Genomic DNA, 15,892 nt, shown 5'->3' with positions numbered 1-15,892 from the left:
ATTTAAGCCCAGAGAGGTTTTCTCCTTAAAAAACTTTGGTTAGTAGCCATCCCATACACTGAAACTGCAGTAATGAACCCCTCGCTCCTCCCTACGTCCTTTCTTTCACCAGCTTCTCCCCATTGCTATGCTATGCAAAAGCCTAACGGGTCCCTCCCCTTTTTAGCCATGCTGTTATTCATTTGGCCCCTGCCGTGACAGGAACGTGTTACAGCGAACACGGCAGTGCAATCTGAGCCCACCACGGTCTATTAAACACAGACAGACAACCCTCTAGCTCAGAAATCTAAAGTCAGATTACAAGAGGCTCCAAGAGTATTTAGCGGAAGTGTCATTAGCTATCTCAACTCCTGTGCTCCCTCCAGGGCACCTGCCATGACCCAGGGCAGGGCATGGGGCTGGACAGACCTTAAGCCAGCCTAGCAGAGCAAGTTTTGAGTTAACAGCAACACTTTTGACTCAATGCATTGATTCCAACTTCTTTGTCCCAACCTCCCGGGATTCCCACAGCCAGCACGCCAACCCACTGCGTGGGCTGGTGTCCTTCATCAAGATGCACCAGGGATACCTACACCCGCAGTACAGCCCTCTCCCACTGCCTGCCCTCCTCTTCCTCCTTTACCTGCGAAGAAGTCAGTCCCGTCTTGCTACCAGCTGCACAGCCCGACTGTTCTCAGAGATCTGCAAGAGACGTCCCACTCACCTGCTCATAACACAGCACGTGATTTTACTTTTGTGGTTCATACCCTTTTCCCTGGGTCTGTTTTTTGTTTTTTTTTTTTCTCGCTTCCTTGTTGACTGTCATCTTTTCACAGACTTCCACTAAGCTCAGCGCTCAGTGGACTCAACAGTGCCCTCTGTAAGCAGTGAAAGACACAGCCTCATTTGAACATGGTGGCTGTTTCCAGGTTTACTACTAAGCAGATATATCTCTCTGCAAGGATGCAGTGGCCAGAGAGCCACAGTCCTGGGAACAGAAAGCAACAGCACAGCCAAACATCAGGGAATCTGTCAGGGCTACCTTGTGGCAGCCCATGCATGGCAGCATAGATGTGAACCACGATGCCTTCAGAAAGTCACTATCTTCCTAGGAAGAGGTTTTATCCTCAAACACTAGCATCCCAAGATTGATGTTCAGACCTGCAGAGGTCTTCTAGATGGGACTCACAAAGTGACCACTCCACCTCTGGCCTTGCACAGCCACAATGTTTGCAGTGTCACATCTGCTCAGTCCTAGAAACAACTGCTTCAGCAGAACCAAAAGAAATACATGCACAGCTCAGCAACGCCTTGTGATGCCAAGCCTTGCTGAGAACAGAGGTAGCAGTACAGCAGCCTAACAAAGAGAGCAAAAGCACCAGGAATTATGCTTTCCAAAGGTGTAATGCTGTACAGTTGCTGCACGCAGGCTGAGAAGCAACAGTTGCAACGTGCCAAAGGTCAGGGTACAAACACAGAGCCCAAACTCCTTTGGTGGTACCAAGTTTAACAACTCTCTTCTGTTCTGTCAGAAACAAAACACAGACACCTCAAAGTCACTTTAAAGCAAGAGCCTGGCAGTGGCTGAGTGTGATCGTGAGAGCAGATATCTGCTCTTGCTGCTGTTCTCAGACTGTCAGGACAGCACAGCAGCATTAGACAGCCCATACTCTAGACTCAGCCTCCAGGAAAAGTCTCACACGTCACTGTGTGTGCACAGATGGGCAGCAGTGCAAGCAGGATCACAGAGTGTGGGGAGCACATAGGACAGCATGGCTGCAACACAGACCTTCAAGAAAAAGGACACAGAGATGGCAGCAGACTGGACGGATAGACTCTTTAATACCATCTTCATTATGTACATCTTGCACACATTCACTGCCTCCCTCAAAATGGCCAGCAGCCCACATTCCTCCATACATCCATTTATGGGGGGGGGGGGGGGGGGAAGAGAGGAGAGAGAGGTTGGACACCAAAAGTCAGGAGCTGCTGACATCTCAGGAGGTTGAGTGGCAGGAGCATGGGAAGCCCATCAAGCTGAGTGACCATAAACATCCAGCCCACTGAGGTGGAAGGGTATGAAAAAAAAATGGACAGTAGATGCTTTAGCCATCTCAGCATATGGAGAGCAGTACTTAAAGAACTCTGTCAGTGCTGCTAAAGGCTTAAGAGAGCACCCTCCCAAAAATGCTCTTCCTCCCTTGCCCAGGCTTAAAAGACCAGCTCCCTCTTGGAAGAATTCTTCTTTCCTTGCCCATTAGCTCCGCATAAGGCAGAGCACAAAGGACAAAGCCAAGCATGCTGTTCACTCCACCAAGAGCTGCAGTGAGCAGCAAACAGATCATAAAGCTGCCAGCAGCTGTACTTTCAGCATCAGCAGCCCCTCTCCTCCTTGTTATGGTATGGGAGGAAAACCCTTTGCCCTCTAAGTCCAGCAGGGCTGCAGGGGCCAGCAGGCCTCTGGCGCAGAAAGGCCACTGGCATGCAGTCACTTGAGTGGGGAGACAGAGAAGAAAGGATGAAGTGCCCAGGAGTACCCCAGCATGCAGCTGGGAGGCTGTTCCCAAGCAGTCCAGCAGTACCCAAGCCCCTGCCAGCCCCCTTCTCTCTAGCCTTTACCCAGTATCTTTAAAGCAGCAAGAGGTACAGAGAAAGTCATCTCTGTGCCTATGGAAACATCAGTGTCTGCCCCAGACAGGACATGGGCTGTCTGCTCAGAGTGCAGGGTATCAGGGGCTCCTGAGGGACGGCAGGCAGGACAGGTCTCCCCCCTCACAGATGGTACCGTGGGGAAGAGACCGCTCCAGTGGGAACGATTTGATCTCCCCACATCCCTGCACTGCCCACAGGGTGAAGACATGGGGTTGGCCAGCTTTCCCCCTGTGCAGAGGGAGCAGGTAGTGCTGTGACTGTATCAGATATCAGCACGTGCAGCCAGCCTTTCTGAACACAATTCTGCCTCCTTGGAGTCCTGGGAACCCATGCTAGGCTTTCCCAGGGAATACCCATCCTCCAAAGGCCTTCTCCAGGTACCGGGCTACTGTCAGCGTCAGGTGGTCATTGTAGGCAGCTGCAACCAGCTGGATGCCCAGCGGCAGGCCCTCGCTGCTCAGGCCTAGTGGGCACTGTGTCACAGGCAAACCCAAAACGTTGAAGATAGCTGGAAGAGAGAAGGTTGTATGAGAACAGATGCAGGGCACAGCAATCAGTTATGCACAGGACAAGTCACTGACTCCACAGAGAAAGTTTTCCCACTAGATAGGTAACTGCTATCCCACCCAGTTCTGGGATCCTGAAAGCAGGCCCTCTCTGTGGCAGTACAGTCAGATCACACAACTACTAAGCAGTTTAGAGAGACATGACAACAAGAAGCCACTGGCTGGAGGTTCCCAAGTAAAACCCTATCAGCACCATAGATGAAAACTACACTGACAAGTGATGATATGCTCACACAGCACTTGTCATGGTATGCCAAGATCCACTTTAGCACACTGCTGCTCTGGATGCCATCCCTACATTACTCCAGGGCCAGACAGCATTGCAGCATGGTGCTGAGATCAAGAGGCTCAAAAGCCAGGAAAGCCATATAAAGAGCCCCAGACTGTCAATCCCAGTACCTCAGGACACCCGGCAACCCCTTGGATGTCTGCCAGAACACTGTGCCAGCTGTAACAGCTTAACACATCCCTTCAGGACAGGGTGTACCAAGGAAGCCAGGCCAGGTTTCTCTATGAGGGCAGCCCCATTAGAGATAAGACACATCAATCAAACCTGTCCCTCTGCAGACAGCAGGCGTAAATGCCGCAGTTTTAAAGCACGACAGTAATTCTTGCCTGATATTCTGGAGCAGTGAGACACCTAGTTGCTATGCAAAGTCCACTATTAGTGGCATAAATACTCCAGTTAAAATATCTTGGTAGTTCTGCTGAACAGGTCTTCCCACCAACAGGTTTGTAGGCATGCTAGTTCCAGAGAGCTCCTCCTACAGCCCAAGGGAGCCACAAAATGGCCCACAGTCACCCAAGAGTCCAGCTGCTGCTGGTAAAAGCACTGGGCATTGTGAAACTCTACACAAACTGCCACCTCTCTCACTGGCAGGGGACTGAGACAGTGCAAGCTGCCCAGCTTGCACTGTTACAATAGCCACATGGACATATTTGAGACCCTGCTTCAGGAGCCAGAGCACCTCACCTGTGTAGGCAAAGTTGAAGGGCATGCACAAGGGAGAGTGATGCTTGGGTGCCACGGTGGGATGAGAAGGGTACAAGAGCACGCCATCTGGCCCCAGTAAGGTCTCCATCTCAGCCTGCAGGCTCTTCCCCATGTTCACCAACTTGGCATTCCCACCAGGGTTGAGTTTCACCAGCTTCTCTGTCAATCCTAGGGCTACAGGGCAAGAGCACAAACAGGGATGAAGCACTAGAGTGGAATGAACAAGAGACTCATGTGTTACACCAGGCTAGAAAGCACATCATTCTGCACAGACAGCTTCCCCCAGAATGAACTTGGCACTTATTAGCAGCAGCACTCATATCAGGCATACTCCCTGTCTGTAACATGAGTTAATCCCCAATGCTACTAAAAAGCATAAGGTACAGATAACTGGCTAGCTCCCTCTGAGCCCCATCAGTTCCAACAGAACTCAGTGAAGGGCAAACCCTGCTAGCAGCTCTATTATCCTCACTTTTCCTTCTCTAGAGATGTCCCATCCCCATTCCCCTTTACTGAAAATCTGAATAACCCTCCCTCCTTAGGGCATGCACTTTCCTAGGATTTAAAGACATCAAGTGTCATAAAAACCTGTTTGAAGCTTTCTAGTACAAACTCAGGAGCCCCTTCATGTGGCAATGGAGGGAAACTTTTTTGTTATCTCTGCAGTAAATGGGAGAATAGAGCCCCCACTTAACAACTCACCCAGCCCTACCACCACCATTGCATGCCACGGGGACTTACCAATGGCTGGGAAAGTATGGGAAGACATCCCCACGAGCCACTTCATCAACTCCCATAGTGGCCACACCGGCTTTCCATGATCCCCAAGCAGGTCTGTGAATAGCTGTGCCTCCTGCAACCATACACATCCCCTCATTCAGCAACAGCTTGCTGTGGTTAGCGCACAATGTCGAAGAGCAGACTGTCAAACCACTGCTAAGTCTATGGCTGTTCAATTACCCTGATACATTCTGATGAGAGAACAAATTTCTCCACGAACTGGGTCAAAAGCAAACTAGTCCCATTTTCAGACAGAAGGAGGTGTCCATCACAGGCTTTACACAGCACTTGCACTAACCTAAAGAAGCAGCAGGAGAATCTCCTCCTGCCAGACACAGCAAGAAAGGGACCCATCTCTGGGAAGAGAGTGCCCTCTCATGGACACCTTTCAAAGATCCTTCTCACAAGATGATGCTTTGAGAAATGCCTTGGATAACAATGGTAAATACCTCAGGAAGTATTATGTCTCCAGAGTCGGGAAAAAGGAGATAGAAAGGACTAGACATGCCCTTATGCGATACTACTGTTCCTTAAAATGCAGCATTCATTTATCACTGCTGTCTGCATGGCAAGAGCACACTAGGTGCACACCTAGGAGTTTATTTTTGCTATGAAATATGTCCATATGTGCACAGCATGGCACGGAAAATAAAAATTGAGGGGAAGCAACTTGAACACAATTGGCCTCACTGAATCAAAGCACATGGGAAGTTAAAAACAACACAAAAAACCAACCCCCTCCTCCCCCCCCAAAAAAAAAAAAAAAAAAAAGAGAGAGAGAGAGAGAGAGAAAAAGCCCACACATGTCTGCTCCACACAGGCCTGCTGGTAAAATGCTGCTAATCCACTGTTTCAGTCCTGGGCTCCTAATCCATATTAATTCTAACCTGCAACATGGCCCTGGTCTGAGACACACAGCACAAAGGTAAAAGAATGAGGCACAAAGCTGCCTGCTCAACCGACTTGATATCAACTTCAGGAGGAAAAAAAAAAAAAAAAAAAAAAAAAAAAAAAAAAAAAAAAAAAAAAAGCCAACATGCTAAAATTCTCTGTCCCTCCCTAAAACGCCTCGCTCCTCTGCCAGGAGCCACTTACCAAGGGAGAGGAGAATGTGTAGCTTTGGAAATGGATGGAAGGAGGACAGCAGGGACAAAAGGAGCACAGAAGGCCTTCAGGCAGGTGTGGAAAGTCTACACCTCTCCATGTCTGGCCCCCAAAGAGCTGCCTCTTCTCTGCTACAAGAGAGTTTGTGCCTTGGCCCAGCTTTCTTACACACCTGCCCATCGCTGTCCTTGGAAGACATCATGGCTGACCAGATCTGGAAAGAATACTTCATTTTGTGGATTGCCACACGCTGAACTTGGATCCCCAGCTCACCTTCAAGGTGCTCCACCACCTAATGAAAACAGTGGAAAAGGTTTACTCCTAAGAGGATGTGACATTCTGTAATGAGCGTATGCAAATCAGAGACAGGAAAGGCCTGCAGGCTAGCGTCTGCAGATGAGGCTTCCTTTGCTACTATGCAGCAGATATTGCACACCCTACCAGCTCCTCTCTACATTTAGCAGCTGAAACATCTTCCATTTGATAACAATGAGCTGTGATCTTTGAGGTTCCCAGAAGTCCACCATGCAACCCTCAGCTAAGCTGAATTTGGATGCTCCAGAACAGCATCGAGAACAGCACAGAAGATAAAGTTTCTTAACGGTGTCACTTACAGGCCAGCGCAGTAAAACGCACTAGCATGCAGCCACTGTGCTACCAAACACAGTACCTGAGGTCAGGGCTCAAGCCCAATAGATCTCTTCCTCTGCATGACTAAAACCCAGGCAGCAGTCTTGGGTGGGCTGCTAACACGCAGCACAACCTCGGAAGGTCACCATAATATAAAGAAGACAAGTTAAAAAAGCAAAAATGCAGCTATTGCAATGGAAACTGTGCCAAAAAACTTCGGATGCTCCTCTAACATGACTGACATATGACTACTGCCAGCAAGGGCAATTGCAACTGCTCACAAGATTTTCACTTCACTTCTGCTGATACACAGAAACAAGAAAAAGATCTTTCCACATTTTTCCACTGCTAGAACATAAACGGGACTCAAGGTCACCTACACAGCATCAGAGCCAGCAGCTCTCCAGCCCACCACCATGTACAGGAGCCAGCCACAGCAACACACAGAGCAGGTCACTTTGTCCTCAAGTGACTCCTAAAACCTTGGGGGAACAGTTTGATTTCTATGCTCATCCCATGACAGCCAACTGTTTAAATAACCTGTTCCATTCCTTCATACCTTCTTTTGCATCTGCAAGATCTCCTTGTCCACAGGTGACACAAAAATGGACCCACCATCATGATCCATGCAGTGAAATTTTATTTTCTCCAGTGACACCTTTTCATCCAGTTTCAGTCTGTGAAAGGAACAACACTGCTTACGAATCTGTTTCTTGCTCTTCCCTGGCTGCCAGAGCTGCTCACACAATTGTTAATGTGAGATATGTCCCCTAAGGACAATCACGGTAGAAAGGAGTTAGAAAGGGCAGTCTAAGAAGACATAGACATCTCAGTGCCACCCACAACCCACCCACCTGCTTGCCTGATCAGTCCTAGGCCCCAGTAGTTCTGCATATTTATTGCTGTTGTCATAACTGTTAGAAAAAAAATCCAGGTCTCTCAATATGCACCTTATAATTACAGATCTTGGCCATGGCCAGGGCTAGGAACGCGGTTCAGCACCATGCCATAGGAGAAGTGAAAGTAACGGAGAAAGCAGCCGCGTGCAGTGCAACAAGCCAGCATGGAGGCCACTGCGAGGAGCAGGATCTGCCTAATCTGCCCATCTCTGCTTTGCTCCTTACCGACACGTACACAAGCCACGCTGTGGTACAAGGTCTACGCTGCAGCACTGGCAGGCTACCTCGCTCCTCTTCATCTCCTGGCCAGCCTGTTGGTGAACAGCAAGCCCACACGTGCCAAGGTGAGAGCTGTGCTGGGCTCTGCAAGGGCTGATGCTGTCTAAACCAAGGTAGGAGGACCAGCAGGCAAGGAGCAACGACTGGTCAGACAGGGAGAGTGACCCTTGCATCACTGAAATAGTAACGCTCCTCTGGATTTTACAGGGGCAGAGGAAAGGCATATTTCCGAATGCGGGTCTTGTGATAAGGGAGAGGGGCATCAAACCAGACATTTTACTTCTCAGGTGCATGAAGCTACCAAATAACCATAGATCACAGCGGAGGATGAAAAAATTAAGTTGTTCAGCAATAGGAAAGATCATGCCTAAAATTCAAAAGAAAGTCCAGTCCCAAGAGGAAAGGGACATGTTGACAACCAACTGAAGGATAAACTGGGCTATACTCCTTTCCTTAAGCCTTACTTGCAAGCCAGGCACAGCTGGCCAAGACAGCCTGCTCCCATAAGCTACTTAAACACCAGACATACCAGTAGTGGGAAGCAAAGCTGCATGCCCTGCCTGCAAGGGTCCCACTGAGGCTGGAAGTGGGCAGAATAAATCAACAAGCAACTTGGGCTGAACAGACCCAATTTGTTAGACAAGCTATCATGCCCAAAAGGGAACGAATAAAAACGATCTGCTGCAATGGCCAGAATGTAACTGAGACCAATGAAAGTGTAAGAGCAACCTACTTTCTGACTCCAGGCCCAGCCATGACCCTCAACATAGGTTCCAAGTCTTCTGCGTAACGGCACATGGGCCCCGTGCACAAAAAGTTGGTCCGCACCCCCTTAGCATTTGGGAACTGGCCATCGTTGGGTACCACCCCTGCAAGCAGAGAGGTACACAGGTTAGCTATTGCAAGGTGAGCTGAGTCTCCCCAAACACCATCTCAGGCCAGAGCAAGCCTTGCAAGGACACAGCCTTCCAGCACACAGGGAAGCTATCACTTAGGGAACTGCATGCAATGACACCACTCACAAGCTGGTGGTAACATGCATAAAGTGAAAAGGACCCAGTTGGCACAGGTAAGAACCCCGCCTCTTTCACTGCGCAAAGTCACCAGAATCCAATAACAGCCCTCAGCCAGGCTTGAAAGGGTGTCTTATGTCAATCCTCAGACAGTTACCTCTTGCCAAGAAAACACCCAAGCAACAGATACTGACCTTGGGAAAAAATCCCACACTGAGAATGCAATACCATGTGCAACACACCTCCCACCTCCCATGCATTTGACACTCTGCCATAAATTACCTTCCCATTGCTGAGGCCAAGCTGTGCTCATGCAGTGGACTTGTCCCATACAAGAATTTGCCTGTTCAGTTACAGCACTCCCACAATGTCAAGGATTGTGATGCAAACTAAGGAGCATCCTGAACACGTTCCTTACACAGCCCTCCCCACACGTTTCACCTCAACAAACTTCTGCCGAGAGGAGAAGATGTACAGTTCCCCGCCCCAACCCTCCATGCCTGTTTTACCTGCAGTGGGTTTATGGCCAAAGACTCCATTGAAGAAGGCGGGCATCCTGATGCTGCCACCGATATCAGAGCCCACACCTATCACCGAGCCAGCTGCTGCCAGGACACAGCCCTCCCCACCTGCACAGGAGAAAAGAAAGCAAAAGCCCACAGGCTTGTAGCACAGAACATCCAACAACACAGCAACATCTCACTGCAAAAACTTCTCTTTCCACACAGATGGGATGGGAACTACCCTGGCTTTATATTCAGGGGGCTGCTGGGCAACTAATGCCAGAGTGATTTTCCTTGTGTAAGTGCCAAACCAGTGCTGCTATTCGTATCTATAGGAAGACGGAGAGATCCAAAGCAATGCCAGCTATAACATTCAGAAGATACCAGTTGGCTGGACCTCTGCATCATCTACTGTATTGCACAGGAAGCAAGTACGCAAGCTCCACAGGGCCCCAATGACATGCAGCATGCAGAGGAGTTGGAAACAGTGTTCACTTTGCTTGCTGCATTCATCTGCTCCCTGCAGAGGGTCACGCTAAAGGCAAGGAGGCTCACCTGAGCTGCCGCCCACAATCCGTTGCAGGTCGTAAGGGTTGTTTGTCCGGCCATAGACCCTGTTGCTGGATTCATACCACATGCACAGCTCGCTGCAGTTGGTCACACCCAGGGGGATTGCACCCGCCTGCTTCAGTCGTGACACCACCACGGCATCCGATGTGGCAATCACGTTGCGGCGGCTAACCAGGCCAGATGTGTTGGGCATCCCTGCGGTGCCAGGATTGACAGAGAGAGGAGTCAATGCCAGCTCCCCAGAGATCGCTCTCAGGGCAGTGGGCAAACTTGTCTGCAAGGCTGGCTAACAGGGTCCACTTCTCCAGCACCCGCAGGAGCTCCAAGGACTAAGACCTCCTCCTCTAAGGTCCTGCAACACACCCGGAGCGTTTGAGTGTTAAAAATGAAAACAGACACTATGTGTCTGGGTGAAGGGGGACATAAACTGGCAAAAGGGAAGCTATTTCCCATCAAGCAGGCCTCACACTTCCCTGTCATCCTGAGGAGAGCTGGAGCAAGTCGTGATCCAAAAAGCTAGAGAGGAGCAAGGGCAAACCCACCTTGCAGAGAAAAGGCCTCCTTGACAGTGATGGGAACCCCCAGGAAAGGAAACCTCTCCTCTAGAGTTTCATCAGCAGGGCCCTCCGAAAGCAGCTCATCCACCTGCCGGGCTTCCTCCAGGGCCTCCTCAAACCTGTGAGGAAACAGCAGAAGGGGCAGCCCTGGTGCCTCTCTCCAGCCTCAACCGCACCAGGAAGGACTGGAGGTCTCCGCAGGGTGGGGGAACAGAGCTGGCACGTGAGCCTGGCATGAGGAGCACCCAAGGGGGTCACAGAAGTGCAACCACACTGCAGCAGGGAGAGGAACGCGCTCGCAGCTGATAACTGAACTTGGCGACGCAGCGCTCAGGCAGTTCCACGGGGATCCAGGTCCTGCTAAGCGCACCCCAGCCGTGCGAAAGGCTGGGCCAGGGAGGGGAGAGGAGCCTTCCCCAGCTCCCAGCACGCGCCACAGCCGCTGCCATGCTACGGCCAGGGCCCTGGCACACCGGCAGGTGCCCCGGGACACCGCGCCCCCCCACTCACCTGTCCTTAACGACGGCGTTGGTGAGCGGGTTGACCTCTCTGATCCGCTCGATGTAAGCCTCCACCACCTCCACGCACTTCACCTGCAAATGGCCGAAGGGAGGCGAGGTGAGCGCCGCGCCGGGCCGGGCCGGGCCGGGCCGGGCCGGGCGCTCCTCACCTGGCGGGCGCGGATGCGGCGCGCCAGCTGCCGCGCGGGCAGCAGCAGCAGCGCGCGCCGCGGCGGCGGGACGGCGCGCGCCGCGGGGCCGGCGGCGGCGGGACGGGGGGCGGCGGCGGCGGCGCGCGCCGCCAGCGCCAGCAGCGCCAGGCAGGCGCGCGACACCAGGCGCAGCAGCAGCACCAGGCACCGCTCGGCGCGCGACAGAGCCATGGCTCCCGCCGGCGCAGCGGTGCGGGGCGGAACAGCACGCGCGGGGCAGCGCGCCGGGCCCTCTTCCGGCCTTCCCGCCCCCCGCCCCCGCGGCCCCGCCCCCTGCCGGGCCGCGCCGCCCCTCCCCCAGCCGCGCCGCCCTCCTGAGGGGAGCGGCGAGGCGCCGCCTTCCGCCGTCCCCGGGCGCTGCTGCCGCCGCCGCGGCAGCCCCGTGGCGCCCGTGGGGCTGGGGCTGGGGCTGGGGCAGTCCCAGCGCAGGGGCGGGGGCTGGGGCAGTCCCAGCGCAGGGAGGCTGCCGCCCCGGCGGCGGAGGTGGCGCTGCAGCTGCCCGCTCCCCTCTGTCGTGAAACTGTCATGGCGGCCGCCCCCCTCCCGTGCCTCATGTCCGCCGGGGAGCGCGGGGCGCCGTGGGGGCGGCAGCCCGTTGCTGCCCGCAGTGCCCTTGGGGAGCTTCGCCCTTTCACCCTGTCCGGCCAGAGCTGCCCCCCCGCAGCCAGGGGTGCGAGGGCATCCATGGGGCGTGGTACTGGGCCGGCAGCCGCCCACCCGCCTGCCCACGCCGCGCCTTGCCCTGGGCCTTGCGCCCCGGCTGCTGAAGCGCAGCAGCTGGAAGCAGGTGTGAGGACACCTGAGGGCCGCTAGGCCGAGGGCGAGCGTCTCGCTGTTACACACTGCTAAGGCTGATTCTCTGTTGGCTACTCGTGACCCCTCCAGGGATGTAACTGTACCATGCTGTTCCACCAAGTGGGAATTCACCTCTTTACTGCAGGGGCGAAGCTCATGAGGAGGGGTAAATCAGGCAATTTAACTACTGATTAGAGATTTAAAATAGCCTAGTGAAGAAAGACTCTTTTATTTTTTATTATTTTTAAGGGAATTTGGGATAGCAACTGACCCTGTTAAAACGTCTTTACCAGCAAGCTCTCTTGGGCAACGTTCAGAAGGAGCCTGAAGCTGCCCGGGCTGAACTGCGGTAAGGCACTGTGGTTGAGTGCATCAGCAATACATCTGGCTTGCTTACAGGAGTGTCTTGTGTTCAGGGTGAGGACGAGATACTTCTGTGTACTGTGGAGATTGCCAGTCCACATCTAAAAGCCTGTCCTCAAGGTCTAGCTCTAAATGCAAACAGAGCAGATATTACCAACCCGTAGGATTTTAAAGCTGATGAACTTAAATGATACCTAGTTATATCAATCCTGTATGTTTTAAACACTGATCTTCATTCTCAAGCTTGTCCCTCATAAAAGACAGCAATTAATACACTTGTTTTTAAACAAGCACTGAGATTTTTAAAGCCCTTGATTACATGAGCTGGAAACTAAAGAACACTGGATTACCCTCAAAGCAAAAGTTACAAGAATTGGTAATACTGGAAAATAATGTTATCTTTTGAAACAAGTATTTGCATCTGAGCTGACTCTGTTCCTTCTCATACTTGGCGATTAAATTCTCAGTGAAAAGCACTGAGATGCACATACTCCTTTCCTTATGAAAACATTTCATCATTGCAAAGCCAGCTTGTCAGTATTTATAAAAATAATTTGCAGCATACACACCCTGGGAGGATACTAGATTGACTTCTGTCCCATAAAAAACTAGGCTAAACATAAATGGGAAATAATCTTGATAATATTTCTTTTTCACAAGCTCTTACCAAGAGACATTTTTTTTTTCCTTTCCTAATGGATGGAAGAGGGAAGAAAAGAACAGGAAAAGTTTCTTTGCCTGTTTGGAGTTGGTTGGCTTTGCACTGGAAAACCATGGAAAGCTTCATCTTCATCTTTTAGTTGGCTTAGTTAACAGAAACCTCTGCAAAGTTCATAAAAGCCTCTCCAGCTGTTAAACTAGAGATTTCCCTTACTCCTGGATGAACAAGGGAAATTTTTATGCCCTGCTGATTTCCCTATCCCAGTTTTTCCTTTCCTTTGATGGGTCTACCTTGACCATACACTATGGCCAACTCTGGTATGAATTACAAGCACTGCTGTGCTCAGTGCTTCCTCAGACCAATGTGCATTGTTGCTGACAGTGCAAAGTGAGATTTAAAGCTCCTTTCCCCGTTTCCCTGACAGTGCTGAAACACCCATGCAAGTGGCCTTATCTAGATCTGTATACAGCCTTCGCCCTTTCCCCTGTAATATCTAAGCAGCTACGCACCCTTAGATTACAAAAGATACAGGCTGAAAAATCTGTGCATGTGGCTTAACCTTTCATCTGCATTCTTTGTGTAATCACAGCTTAACAGAGACCCGAAGTCGTGGGTTTACAAGAAACTGTAAGTCAGGACTTGTTAAAACTTGGCCCATGAAATCTTCTGGCAGCACCAGCAGTTGCAGCTTCAAATTGCTAGGTCTGGAACTTGCGCAAGGAATGGCAAGACTCCCTCAGAGCTTACAAATGCTCTGTGTAAGCCAGTGATCCTAAAGCTGTATTCCAAAGCTAGAACAGTAAAATACATCATTTGAAAAGAGCCAGGGCTAAAATGATCCTGCCTCCTCAACTTTGTACATTGCTGATCTTGCCAATTTATTTCTCACTCTGTGGGACTGATTTGCCAATTGTTGTCCTGGTCCTTCACAGATGTTTACAGTCACGGGTGTAAGCAAAATTAGTTCTGTCCTGGGTCTCTGCTTCCCTTTGCAGCCTAGGAATTTTAGCAGAAATCTTCCCTTTGCAGCCGAGCTTTGCACTCTTGTTTGCAATGGAAAGTGTCTCTTTTAATCTTTGTTTGGCAGCTTTCAAGAACAGTGTTTTGAAATTCATACCAGATTAGCCGACACATGCTGGCATGAATTCCTTACATCCCTGTTGATCACACTGTATACCAACGTGTCCCAGATAGCAGCTAGTACTGTTTCTCATTAGGTCATGCAGGTGAGCTTTCTGCAAGTTATGCCAAAAGAACAGCTATCCCAGTTCATGGGAGCAGGTAGCCCAGTTGAGCATTATTTCCCTGAAAAGTGGAAACTCAGGTAGTGGGTGCTCTAGAACTAAAGTATCAATAAACCTAAGATTAAAATTATTAAGACTGCACTTCATTTGTCAGAAACAAACAAGCAAACTCTAAGAAGCCAGCTATTTCTAGAATAATAAAAAAAAAGCAGCCAAGAGCAAGAGTGTTGAAAATATGCAATGAAGTTCACACATCCAAACCTGCTCCACCACTTTATAATAAGGAACGCTATCTACTTAGAAGAAAAACATGATTAGTAAATCTTGACCTTGTGCCGATCATTATCCCAGGTCGTTTCATTACTGTCAATGGCTTAAAAAAAGATTAGCAAGAATATATGGAAATTAGAGTGGTTCTGCTCAGTCTATTTATACGTGCTATAACCCCTGAGTAACCAGGAAATCATGAAATACACTCTGCCTCAGAGCTCAGGACCAGTGGATAGCAAGGAAGCATATTCTGATCAATAATTTCATGTTCTGGTTACCTTCACTGAACTCATCAAGCTCTTCTGGATCTTTTCACCAGTGCAGAGAAAACAAAACTTTGGGGTGGGGGTGGAAAGCCTTGAAAACACAATTTTCCCATGCAAAATGAGTCATTTTAAAGCTTATCTTTAAAATAAAGCTTCAGAACAAAACTGTTTATGTGGAACAATGGTGGAAAGGGAGAAGAGAGAAGGGATGTTCAAAGGTTTGGATTTAAACACATGACCTCAACGCGTATTTTCCTGCTGACTCCCGACATGCAAATATTCCCACATCTCACTCCATGCAGTGACTGAGACAGCAGCATAAAGCAGCAAATCCTTACTAAAGACCTTCACTATGAGGGTGGAGAGCCAAGGACTGATTTCATGATCTACAATTTTAATAATAGCAATAGAATGGGAAAAGAAATTTAGAGGAGCTTCCTCTGAGCCTGCTTTTAACTAGAGCAACCACTGAGTGATGCTATATTCTGCGTTTCCATTATTTGTCTTCTTTAGTTGTCACAAGTTTGCCAGAAGCTAGACTATTTTGCCCAAGGTATTTGCACAGCTTGTGCTTCCTAGCATTATGGAAATGGTGCATTCCCCCAGGAAATGTCACTTACGCTCTCTACAGCACATTGATTGTCTTCAATAGTGTCCTATAACCACACGATGGGGCTGTTGGTTTATGTTCCCTGCCCTGGGCCAGAAGACTGCTAAGCCAGCTGCATCTGGAAGATTTGCTTCAGATTGTCAGTGCTAAAACAGAGAGGTCAGAAAAAGCCATTGCATTAAAACACATGGAATCCAAAACTGAGAGAGCTTAATGCAAGTCAAATGATGAGCTTCACAGGACCTTTTTGTACGTTGCCATGGACAGATTTATAATTATTACTTAAGAGCTTGACTGGAAAGTTCTCTGCCAGCATTGCCATATTATGCTGCTGTTGAGTACCTGTGTTGTAAGCATACAGAGTTTTGAAGAAACAGGTTTTTGAAATTGCTCCCAAAATCTAGTCCCCATACCTGCATACTCAGGGAGGCAGGGCACTGCGTTT

At 50.0% G+C, this 15,892-nt stretch overlaps 1 protein-coding gene across 1 annotated transcript; it reads right to left on the bottom strand.

Moving 5' to 3' along the window:
• Nucleotides 1–1,808: 1,808 nt before the first annotated feature.
• FAAH2 (fatty acid amide hydrolase 2) lies at nucleotides 1,809–11,409 on the bottom strand. Its single transcript, XM_062584639.1, has 11 exons — nucleotides 11,197–11,409; nucleotides 11,037–11,119; nucleotides 10,512–10,645; nucleotides 9,955–10,164; nucleotides 9,406–9,525; nucleotides 8,617–8,752; nucleotides 7,265–7,382; nucleotides 6,248–6,367; nucleotides 4,933–5,044; nucleotides 4,171–4,365; nucleotides 1,809–3,139 (listed from the first exon to the last, which is right to left on the bottom strand). The coding sequence occupies exons 1-11, from the start codon at nucleotides 11,407–11,409 to the stop codon at nucleotides 2,964–2,966; spliced, it is 1,617 nt and encodes a 538-aa protein (XP_062440623.1). The 3' UTR covers nucleotides 1,809–2,963.
• Nucleotides 11,410–15,892: the final 4,483 nt, after the last annotated feature.

This window comes from Rhea pennata, chromosome 11 (assembly GCF_028389875.1).
Source record: "Rhea pennata isolate bPtePen1 chromosome 11, bPtePen1.pri, whole genome shotgun sequence".
NCBI lineage: Eukaryota > Metazoa > Chordata > Aves > Rheiformes > Rheidae > Rhea > Rhea pennata.
Note: the sequence above shows the minus strand (reverse complement) of the source record. Positions and strands in the feature narration are given on the sequence as shown.

Excerpts from the sequence above, each read along its gene's own strand:
- FAAH2 (XM_062584639.1), bottom strand. The coding sequence starts at position 11,409 with ATGGCTCTGTCGCGCGCCGAGCGGTGCCTGGTGCTGCTGCTGCGCCTG. Across the intron at positions 10,646-11,036 it reads AACGCCGTCGTTAAGGACAG|GTTTGAGGAGGCCCTGGAGG; the intron begins GTGAGTGGGGGG and ends GTTTCCTCACAG. Across the intron at positions 10,165-10,511 it reads GGAGGCCTTTTCTCTGCAAG|GGATGCCCAACACATCTGGC; the intron begins GTGGGTTTGCCC and ends CTGGCACCGCAG.